Below are 12134 nucleotides of genomic sequence, written 5' to 3'. Positions count from 1 at the left end.
TTCCTAATTCTGTTAATTATATATTCATGACATGATGTCGTTTATGGCTTATTAATTAGTTTAATGTGTGTAACTCGATCAAATTCCTTCCAAAAATCAGGTTGTATTAGGCCTTTGGGGTGTTTCTGCGTATATATGTTTTGGGATAAGTTGTGTACGAATTTTATTAATTATGGTACCGTTAAGAAGTCTTGGCGAAACCCGGGCTGAAATAGTGGTAATGTATCTTTGAGAAAAAAAAGTAATGTGCTTAAGGATAATTCATTCAAGTGTTTTAAACACTGAGACAGTAATGGAGACAGGTATATTGTTAGTAACATTAGTATTGCTTCTTGACTATTGTATTGGGATAATTATTGTGTGAAGAAAACGGCACTTCTCCTAGCCGTATTGCCATCGCTCAGAGCGATACCCTGCTCAGTATGGTCAACTAAGAATTAGTTTTTTTCTATTCCTTTGGGAGTTGATCTGTTGTGATTGATTTAATAAATATTTTGCATAAATATTTAGGCATCCATTCAACAGACATTCTTTTTTAAAGAACTTCGATTATTAAGTGGTCCTGGTCTCTTTTTTGTGTCCAGGTTTAACTTACAAATTAAGCACCCCACTCTCGATCAAAGTTAGTGGTTCAATGGGTTTCGTTATGCAATGGCTCAAGCGAGGAACTGTACCATCATCGTTTGCAAAACTGATGAATAATTATTAAATGAATTAGCGAACTCAAGGTTCTTACGAGGATGAATTGTCAAGATGCGTTTTGGGGTGAGGTTGCTCCAGAATTTTGTTTGGGGCGTTCTGATAAAATTATTTCCTGTATTAGTGAAGCAGTGTAGTAAAGCAGTCGGCGTTTCTTGCTTTGTATTGCAAGAGTCAGGTTAATTCTTGGTTTAGGGCAAAATTTTAAATTGCGAGATTTTCTCATTGATTAACTTTGTATTTAGAATGTATGACGTCATGCACGTAACTTTGTAGTCCTAACATGAACTCATGCCCACTGGAGAGGGTGCGATAAACACAACTTGCAACGACCGCATTACCAATTATCAGTATTGAAAAGAGCGCATCTACGCTTTTGATATTTGAAGGGCAGCGGCCGCGTTTCGATGAAGGCGAAATGCTAAAGGCTCCCGTGTGCTTTGCGATGTCAGTGCCCGTTAAAGGTCCCCAGGTGGCTGAAATTATTCCGGGGCCCTCCACTACGGCACCTGTCTCTACCGAGAAGTGAGACAGTTACCGCACCATTCATTTCCTGATAACCAGTCGTTCATATTGGGAAGTAGTTTGAGTTGTAGTTTTTCACAACTAAACCTGAAAAACTTTGTAAAAGCCATTTAGTAGAAGCAATTTAGGGGGTACAACGGCAGCCGTGTAACGAGTTACGCGTTAGGTGGACACCACCGCCACGTACTTCAAAGCACGATTGTACACTGAACCAGTGAGCCATTCATGTGCCTTTCGCTTCCTCAAACCAAACGAAGTCTAAACCCTCCGTTGGTTTCGAGATAAGGAAAGACGCATAACTGCCTCAATTTGTATGTGGACAGCAACTCTCACCTGACCCTGTGAGCCAGTTTTGCCCCTGTCCATTCCTCAAAAGCAACGTAGTGTTTACACTGCGAATAAGACCACTGGCAGCTAGACCATTTGCTTCGAGCAAGCGGGCCCATCAAGTGTGTCGGGAAAGCGATCGAACCGAAGACCGCAAACGGAAGGAGGCCGAGCACGCACGTGAGCGTAGTAATAATAATAATAATAATAATAATAATAATAATAATAATAATAATAATAATAATAATAATAATAATAATAATAATAATAATAATAATAATAATAATAATAATAATTGGTTTTGGGGGAAAGGAAATGGCGCAGTATCTGTCTCATATATCGTTGGACACGTGAACCGCGCCGTAAGGTAAGGGATAAAGGAGGGGGTGAAAGAAGAAAAGAAGAAGGAGGTGCCGTAGTGGAGGGCTCCGGAATAATTTCGACCACCTGGGGATCTTTAACGTGCACTGACATCGCACAGCACACGGGCGCCTTAGCGTTTTTCCCCTATAAAAACGCAGCCGCCGCGGTCGGGTTCGAACCCGGGAACTCCGGATCAGTAGTCGAGCGCCCTAACCACTGAGCCACCGCGGCGGGTGCAGGTAAGCGTATAGACGCCAGAACGGGCCTGTGAGACGCTCGACCGGGCAGTCCCCTGTGAAGCGTGAAAATGTGTCTGCCACTCCAAAAAATCCAGTTCCATGCCGACAAGTATGATTTCTAAGGAGTCTTTTCCAAGACGCTATGATCATTCACGTTGGCAATTGCTATATGGGTTCCTGTTGGGGAAGGCTTGTTCGTAGTGTAATCGCACTGCATGAATTAGGTTTATTTTCGTAAGAAGAGTCAAAGTCGCGTTATCAAAGAAGTCTGCCTAAAATATTGACTCGTTGTCCCACGGAAGTTTGTAACGGGCGTTGCTCTTTTAATGGCCAAATGATGAAAGAATAAAAGAAAAGAATCATTACCTCCACACTGTGCTTACTAATGTAACCCATATTCAAAATGCAGCGTCAAAATTTTATTAGCACCGATCAAGCTGGTATGTCCCTATAGTACGCATGTCATCAATTAGCAAAATTTAGTGTTTGGCCCTTGAGCCAACTCGAGGACCCAGTGACAGTGAACCATTTTTACGTCTTCCAATTTTTCACGCACCAGTTGTCTGAAAATCAGACACGAGGACTTGTTGAACGCTACATGGAAATCGCAAATTCGCGCCCCCTTTTCTTCACACAGATTCCTCACAGTGACGCCAAACATTTTGATCAGATCGCTTTAGTTACTGAGAACATGTTGACAGCAAATCTGTGATCAAGCACCACGTAGCGATGAGTAAGCGGTGTGCAGACGGTATGTCGTGAATTCGCGACACTTGGGGAAGTGTCGTAATGGAAAAGTAATATGAACGCGTGCAACTCGACGCAGTGAATTAATTGCACTGGTGTCCGGCGATGGCAGCTCTCAGTTATAATGCTTTGCCAAATCTATAGAGTTCATAAGCAAAGACCCTCGAGAATACTTAACTATAGAACGTTGCAGGGCGCCGAGCTGAGCACTTCATGGTAAAGTTTCCGAAAGATGCTAAAAGTTTCAGCGCAGGAGAATGTCAAAATCGAGGCAATAAAATATTTCGCGACTGATTGCCGTCGCCACGGTGAGGCCGAGCTCACGCAGCTGCACATGCTTCCGGTGACTCTGGGCGGCGCTGGTGCGCAACGCGCCGGTGCGACCACTTTGTAGGTGGACACTTGAACCACGCTGTGAAAAAATGCAAAAGCAGTGCACATAACGTTACGGATAACGCATTCGATGGAGGCAAAATGCAAAAGGCGCCGCGGTTTCTGATGAGTACTCTGTATTTGTAGAGAAAAAGTGTGATGCTCAAAAGCTTCTTTGCTTCGTTGACCTTTCTTTCTTTCTTTTAGCGTTAAGGCTCTCGCGTTAAGGCTCCCGTTCTGCGGAAAATCCGGCGTCGTTGTCGTCGGCGTTGTGAGTGAAAAATCTCCAGAAAAGCAACTTAGGTGGGCCACGTAGGTCACATAACCTAGTAGGGTCATCACAACGTGCCCACTGGATTGCGAGCAAAGTGACTACCGTTGCAGGTGGTAGATAAATTAAGGTTGCATGGGAAGAGCAATCTGGGTCGCACAAGACCCACCGGTGGCAGCAACTGGCATCGCAGTGCAGTGGCGCATCGCTTAACCGCTACACTACTGCGACAGGAGTGGTCTGAGTACTCCCAAGAAAATATGCAAAGTCGAGAATGACCAATTCCGCATATATCGGTTTTAACCGATTAGCGCTATCGCGTTATACCCTTAAGGCGAACCTTAAGTGACCCGTCACCACTTCTCCATTTCTCTTTTCAATCCCCTCATCCCTCCTCCCCAGTGCAGGGTAGCCAACCAGAACACCCTTTTGGTTAACATCCCCGCCTTCCTTCTTCCTATTTGCCTCTCTCTCTAAGTGTCCTCTCCAAATTTTTACATTGGCTCAACTATAGGCGGAGCACCTTGAAGAAAGGTGTCTGCGGTATTCCGAAATGTAACAAGAGCAGACTCAGTGACGAAACTGTTCCCCGGTTTCCAGGTCATCGTCGGGGCCGTCGGCGCCCTCCTGGCCTACGGCGTGGACGTCCCGGTCACGTACCGGCAGCAAATCAAGAGACCGCACATCGTCTTCATACTCGCCGATGACCTCGTGAGTGGGTTGCGTCCAAGTGAGGGCTAATTAGCTAAGCATAGCGTATTTCGGCGACAGCCAAGCAGGGGACAACACTAAGCTGGTTAAGTAGGAGCTTGCGCGCAAATTTTTCGCTTTGTTCGGAAATTTGCGTATTTCGGCGACAGCCCAGCAGGGGACGACACTAAGCTGGTCAAGTAGGAGCTTGCGCGCAAAGTTTTCGCCCCGTTCGGAATTTTGCGTATTTCGGCGACAGCCCAGCAGGGGACAACACTAAGCTGGTCAAGTAGGAGCTTGCGCGCAAACTTTTCGCGCTGTTCGAAAATTTGCGTATTTCGGCGACAGCCCAGCAGGGGACAACGCTAAGCTGGTCAAGTAGGAGCTTGCGCGCAAACTTTTCGCCCTGTTCAGAAATTTGCACATCCGCCATTTATAACATTTTGCCAGCGCCAGCACATTTTGTCAGAAATATGCAACCCGAGGGGTCTGCTCCTGAGCCGTGTAGTGTGTCTCTTGTTGTAGCATCCGTGTAAGTTCCAAGCTGCGGACATGCGAGGACGAAAATGTATCTCTCTTTCAGTAGATTCTGAGAGCCGGAGCCGGTGCAAAACGAGCTGAGAAACATAACCCAGAAGAAAACGTGGCAGGCTGCATATTTTTCGTAAAGGTTGCACATGCTGAATGAGAATCGGATCAGCGGTACCTCTGACCGCGCAGACAACTTACGGGAAGAAATGCTCACTTTCGTGCATGCAGATGTCTCAGAAATTAACACGTTCACTGCGTCGCGGGTCATCGGGTGGTCCCATTTCGCATTCATGCTGTGGGGCACGAATACGGAGTCCCGGAGTGAAGCCACGGGACATCTCAGATTTTTCGAGGACTCTGCGAAAAACACGCATGCTAGGTGGCAATTGACATCTGCTTGTGGTTCCAACAGGTTGGCTTCCCGGATGGCTAAATGGCGGGTCTCGCCGTACCCAAGAAAACTTAAGGGTGGTCCACCAGTGGGCCACTACGCACAGGGATTACGGCTTCAAAAATCGCTGCCGCAGTGAAAGTGTTAAGGTGAAAGGCTGCGTTTAACAAAATGAATTGAAGGTAATGGTGAAATGGGGGACGCCAATATTCTTACGTTCTATGACCTCTTACGAAATAGCTGAAAACCGATCGGTTTTCGGGAATTTTCAGACGCTAAGATTGTAGCAATGTTGTAGCAGGGAAACGAAGGCAAGTGGTCTCTGAACGTTTTCCTATAAAGCGCCGACAGACGACGAAAACACTGGCGTAAGCTTTGCTGTGTACCAAAATATTGAAAATCCCGAGCCTGGCTTAAACCACGTAAGCAGCGAGAAGTGTTACAATTTTCAGTTTGCTGCAGCTATACACTTCCGCAGAGTACATCTGCCACCGTCCTTCCTAAAGAGCACCCGTCACTCGTCATAACGATTGTCTAAAGGGGCTCGAAAATCACGTTTACGTTTCTACCATCTCGTCTTAATTAACCCGTCAAAGTCACCCGAGGGTAATTAGAGACTTATAAATGACCTACTTGGATGGTGATAAGAATAACCACAATCCGCGCTTCGTGACTGGACACGCTGCCAGGCCGATTCGGAGCACGACACTACAAGCGGAGCGCCCTCTGCCCAGTCTACACATCCATGGTTATCCAGGCCCATCTGGGAAACATTGTAAAAGGAGACGGGATGCGCGCACATCTTGCGATTTCCGAGATGTGCGCTCGTAGAGAACTTCGGGGAGCAGAATGCCTTCTGAATAGTAGAAGTCGACGCGATTGCGTAACTGGAGGTGCGCATGAGACGTCAATTAGGGTGTCGGGCCTTTGCGTCCGCGAGTAGTGAAGTGGTGCCATCATGAGGCAGTGACTTGCAGTGCATCGCGGGATTTCTTTCCAATGTCCATGATGATAAAACCGCAAAAAACGACGAACAAGGAAAGTAGACACAAGATGAGTGGGAGCAGGACAGCAGCTCTCGTCCTATATATGTCTACCTCTCTTCTTGTTCGCCTTTTTTTTTGCGCTGTTTTAGCATCATGAACTCAACATCATCATCATCAACCTGACTACACCCAGTGCAGGGCAAAGGCCTCTCCCATGTCTCTCCAATTAACCCGGTCCTTTGCCAGCTGCGCCCACCCACACCAACTCAACGTTTTTTCTTTCTAATGGCCGCGCAAGCGGTGCATATGAATTCGGCGAGGCCCAAGGTTGTCACGAAAAATGGAAACCCTCCCATGGAAGCTTGCGAAGCTCAGCTCGACCGATTAGTTGGAAGTGGTGCAAGGCGACGCATCCGAAGCGTTTGTACCGAGTTGAACTGCTCGCTTGGACGGCTAGAGTTCCAGCCCAGCGTCGCACTTGGAACTCGAGGTCCCTGTCGCGTCGCCACCTGTTCGCCCGACGCTACATTTTCGTACTATAACTTGTTTGCCGGGTTCTATGTAGCTTCATATTTAGTCCGGATTCGTAATCGCTGTGTAGAATTCAAAAGCAGAGAAAAAGGAGTGAGTCCTGTACATTGAACTGTTACTGTTTTATTTTATTTATTTTTTTGAGCAGCGCCGATTTTATGTCTGCTCCTGTTAGCGCCATGGTTGGAAGTCGAGAAGTCATGCGTCGTTTTGTGCCAGCGTTGACGAAGGTGCGGGTTGGGGTGACGGGTTCCGGTATCACGAGTGAATGTGTCGCGGCCCTCCAGTGTTCCTGGAAGTAGTCGTGGTGGCTGGCCGCCGTTCTCTCTGCACTGAATGCAGGGCTGGGCCGACGTCAGCTTCCACGGGTCCGCCCAGATCCCGACGCCCAACCTGGACGCCCTGGCCGCCGACGGGGTGGTGCTCAACAACTACTACGTGCATCCGTCGTGCACGGCGTCAAGGGGCGCCCTCATGACGGGGCTATACTCGACGCGATACGGTATACGGCGTCCCGTGTGTCATCCGTCGCTCAGTGTATGACTATATCTAGATTATAAGCACAGATGTGCACAGGGAGAATTGAAGGTCTATCAAAGCTTACGAGTTGGCAGGGCTTGTGCATATGTGACAGGGGAGAGGATATAAACATCACTGTAAGCCCCATGCTGGCTGTCAGCTCCACAACTGACATTCCACGCACGTTTCTCGTTCGAACAACGCGCAGCTGTTTTCATACGCGCACAGCTTCTCATAGACGTTTATATGAACGTTTTCACAAGGGACACGGTGGGCACCGGAAACTTCGCGCCAGAACTGTGATGAAAATAGAACTATTGGAATATCGCCAAGCAATACCCCCGTTAAATAATATGCAATACGCCACGACATTAAAGGAGCGGGCGAGGCATTTCTCGCAAAAAAAAACAAAGAAAACACATGGCCCGTTTTTTTTTAAAACAAAAACCGCTTTTAAAAAATGCGTGGCCTAAATAGGGTCACCTCAGCCCCTCTTCCCCCTGACCGCTCCCAACATGAGGTACCCATGAATACAGCGTCCTTCATGGGCATAACATATTTTGCGAATATTTCAGAAGCCGACGATACAACGCCGAGGTTCTAATCGCAGAATAGCACAGGAAAGAGACAATAAATTAGGTTTTAAGCGCCTGTGATTCAAACAGGTGCCCTTTGAAATACTGGGAACAGTTTTGTAGCCGACGAGTCAAGAAGATATTTCCTCGACCTTTGTGAACCACGTTCCTGCTTCTTTTCAATTCTCCGTTCCAACATCCCTTCCAAGAACTAGAAAGAGAACATTTTTTTTTTGTCAAAGATGTTCTGGAAACCCTCTTTTTGCTAGTTATTAACCATGCATATGTCATAAAAAAAATGCTATGGCCGAGCACGGTGGTACCTGGTAACTACGGCATAGAGTCCAACCGCAATCAATACGAGCTTCTAGACGGCAAAAAACGAAGATTTGGTCTGCTTTCCTGCATTGCACCTAATGGCTTTTATCACCAATCCCTTCCCAATCCCTCCTCGTGAATATGTGTCATGTATGAAGCGGGAAACAATGACAATAACGGTCCCATTGCGCAGGTCTGCAGACCACACCCATACAGCCTGGCGAGCCGTATGGTCTCGACCTCAATTACACCCTCCTTCCTCAGCATCTCAAGAAATTGGGTTACGAGACGCACCTGATCGGAAAGGTGGGTCCACTGAGCTGTTGAAAAAAAAGCGACTGGTGACTGGGCAAACAGACCCTTGAGAACAAGGCTTTGTGTTGGAATGTGAAGAACAAATTTGCATATGCACAAAGGGTCTTTTTTTTTGGTGTTGTTGAGATTCACAGCTAGAAGGCAGTCAAAAAGCGAGCCTGCCTCGACGCCTCTGAACGGAGAATTCGGCACACTATCTTGCCGTGGCCTTCGATGGTAACAGGCCTCCGAAGAGCAGATCATCCACAAACCAGCCCAACTTTTCACCTTGCATTAAGGGTCCCCCAGAGTTTCTTCTTTAGGATCTCTTTCTGTACTAGTTCTTTCAGTGCATTCTATATCTGTATGTATTGCTTCTCCAATTAACCAGAACGAGATGGCACAGACGCAGCGTTGCAGACAGATGAGTAAAAAGAAACAACTGTTCTCTCTTCTATCATCGTTATGAGCTCAAATTTTTTTTCTGCGTCATTAACCGGCTGCCGCGTAATATAAGTTTCCCTCTCCACTTGTCTCAAGCTGGCGCTATTCATGTGCCGACAGTCTATAATATACAGGCTGATGTTTTTAACGCTACAGATTTTCATTTCAAGCAGTGTGAGTTACGTCGGTGCTGTGTCTGCAGGTGGATTGTACAGCAAGGCGGACATTAAGTACGTGATAAAGCTCAGTAATTAGGCGATTAATTAACTAAAATTAAGTAATAATAAGTTCGTTTGATTGCCCTTCCCGCTTTACACATTTCTAAAATGGTGTCGTTGCGCTCAGGATCGTGCCCGAAATCATGTTAAATGCTTTCACGTATAAAATACACAAACGACATCTGTATATGCTGCATAGGAAATCCAAGTGACAGCATTTTATATATGTGCAAAGCAGGAAACCCAACTGAAAGAGCTTTCGAATGCATATTCGAATGCATAGAACGACTTTGCGTTCTGTGTGTGCGCGCGCGCACACACACACGCACATGCACACACACACGCACACACGCACGCACACGCACACGCACACGCACACAGACACAGACACACACAGACACACACACACACACACAGAGACAGACACACACACAGAGACAGACACACACACAGAGACAGACACACACAGAGACAGACACACACACAGAGACAGACAGACACAGACAGAGACAAACACAGACAGACACAGACAGAGACAGACAGACACAGACAGAGACAGACAGACACAGACAGACACAGACAGAGACAGACAGACAAACACACACACATACATACAGACACACACACACACATATATATATATATATATATATATATATATATATATATATATATATATATATATATATATATTCATGGAGGTCTTGAGAAGTGAAACACGCTTATCAAGCACCCCTCCCCCGAGGTCGTCTGTCGAGATCAGTTATGAAGAGAATGTAAGCAGGGTAAGGAAGGTCGAGTTGTGAAGGGAGAGGAAACAGGAGAGGTTGCATGACGAGGCCCTCCTGAATGTAACCGTCCAGTTGTGCCGCAATGATGAACCGGAGAGGAGACTACAGTATGGGCCGTCCTGTGTTGCGCGCGTCCCACTGGACCGATCCATGTCTCGCCACTTGTCGGCCTTAGAATATCATAGTACGCACCAGAAAGAAAAGAACATGTTTTTCGTGAACTGCGCGGGCTGCACATTCCAGGAATGCAGTGCATATTATGCGTGGTCATTAGTGTTCACATTTTCGATCCCCAATGGATAAAAGCATTCGCTATAGGCAGCAAGAATGTACCACGTCATGCAGACAGCGTGTTCGACGCGAGGCAGTATCAGTACTTCCCAGTGCAGAGCCCCTGCCTGTTTAGATCCTTAAATGTCCCGTCTGACTACCACCCGTAACCTCATCACCAGCAGACCCTCTTTTCAGTTTGCTTTTTTAACACGTCTTCATTTAACGCCAGTCATCTAATTTCATTCGCTTCTGCATGAATTGCAGTGGCACCTCGGATGTTACCGGTACGAATACACGCCTACACGAAGGGGCTTCGACAACTTCTACGGATTGTATTACGGGCACGGAGATTACTTCACCCACATGCTCGACCTTGTCCAGGTACGTACACGACTTCAGTATTCGTCTGGGCTCAGCTGCTGCAGCTCTGATAAAACCTCTGCATTTACATTCCACGATTTGCGTTGCCTGTCGAAAGCACTAAACTAATACTTCGTGTCCTTATTTAACTTTGATAAAGGATTGATACTCTGGCGGAAGGGAGGGAATCGTGTAGCCGGCTTCAGAAACTGCGCCCGCCAGGTTGCGCCCGGTTTTCTGTTTCTTCTTCTTGTCAGGCTTCTTCGAGATTATCTAGCACCAAGTGTTAAGTTCCAGCAAAATAAACGTGTCGCGTTCCCAGGGCGAAACAAAAATATCAGGCCTCGACTTCTGGAACGGTACGGATCCCGCTCTGGACGCAAACGGAAGGTACAGCACCGACCTGTTCGCCGAAAAGGCTGTGCAACTCATCAAGAACCTGGACAAGTCAAAGGTGGGTCGAACGAATGCATGCGCCGGCCTTCCTGGCACTGGCAGCTGAACCCGCATCGCACATACCCTACTTCGGCAGAAGTATGTACTACAAAATCGGAGGAAAGCAAAATCTTGAATAGTGTGAAAGTAAAGCTACTGCAAACAGTTGTCGAACAAAAAGTTGTGAAGTCGCAAAGCTTAAACTTGCACCTGCCATCGTCTGCACAGCTGCCCTCGGCAATCTCGCTGCCATATGACTGTTAAATCATGGTATTCAAAATAAAATAGCTTCTTTCAGAACAACGGTAGAATGAACCTGCTACACTGGTGAAAGCGCAGGTGACCCCAATCAATCGTGCATCCTTTTCGTTTCTACTCATTTCCGCATATATGCCTGCATTCCTCTGCCCACATTAATACCTCTTTCACGCCTGTGTGGCCACGTAGGGTGGTACAACGGCGCAATTATCGACTGAGCTCGCTAATTTTACCATAAGATACGTCTATAGGAGTCCTCAAGCTTGAAGGGACAAATAATCTCGGCTATTTTGCCGAGTGACAAGTTCGACTTCACTCTGGAAACAGCCTATAGGGCGTTGGCCTGGAAACATTTACAAAAGCTACACGATCTTCGCGATCGTTTCTTTTTTTGGCAGCCGCAGTTTCTGTATCTGAGTCACCAGGCACCCCATACCGGAAACAACGATAATCCTCTGCAGGCTCGGAAAAAGGACATCGACAAGTTTCCATACATCGGAGAGAAGAACAGAACCATCTACGCTGGTGAGCAGGTTTCCATTCTAAACGCAATGGACCGTTGCTAGGAACGTTAACTTTGTTCACAACTGTATACATTGCTAACTCGCAGCGTTTTCTCGGAGCGTGCTCTTTCCTAGCGCCGATTTCTCCGCTTCAGGCGAATTTAGTGCCCTTCATGTTGCAGACACACTGCCTTATCTATGCCAACTAGCGAATGCAGCCAATAATATCTCACAAAACAGAGAGCTTGGTAGCATATCTGTGATATATCTGTGAGCTGCAGCTCAGCGAGAAGACTCCTCAAGAGCAGTGATTATCTGATTCGAAACTAGCACTGCAAATACTGGCCTGCGTTATGCGCAGAAGTTCCTACCGTTATTTGGCACTGGGTGCCTCCCAGCTGTACGCATCAGCACGAGAAAAAATTGAAAATGCTTCATTAAGCTCCGCCTGAACGGTATGACGCGATAGCGTTA

The 12134-nt window shown here is 46.9% G+C and overlaps 1 protein-coding gene across 4 annotated transcripts in view; it reads left to right on the top strand.

Annotated features, from left to right (window-relative positions):
* Window positions 1-12134, top strand: part of LOC144126081 (arylsulfatase B-like) — a 65038-nt gene that overhangs the window by 43196 nt on the left and 9708 nt on the right. For all 4 annotated transcript variants that reach the window (XM_077659998.1, XM_077659996.1, XM_077659999.1 and 1 more), the window contains exons 3-8: window positions 4144-4254; window positions 7015-7174; window positions 8278-8390; window positions 10369-10485; window positions 10787-10918; window positions 11556-11682. In XM_077659998.1, coding sequence (XP_077516124.1) covers window positions 4144-4254; window positions 7015-7174; window positions 8278-8390; window positions 10369-10485; window positions 10787-10918; window positions 11556-11682 — 760 coding nt within the window. The remainder of the gene's footprint in view (window positions 1-4143; window positions 4255-7014; window positions 7175-8277; window positions 8391-10368; window positions 10486-10786; window positions 10919-11555; window positions 11683-12134) is intronic.

Source organism: Amblyomma americanum, chromosome 3 (genome assembly GCF_052857255.1).
Source record: "Amblyomma americanum isolate KBUSLIRL-KWMA chromosome 3, ASM5285725v1, whole genome shotgun sequence".
NCBI lineage: Eukaryota > Metazoa > Arthropoda > Arachnida > Ixodida > Ixodidae > Amblyomma > Amblyomma americanum.
Note: the sequence above shows the minus strand (reverse complement) of the source record. Positions and strands in the feature narration are given on the sequence as shown.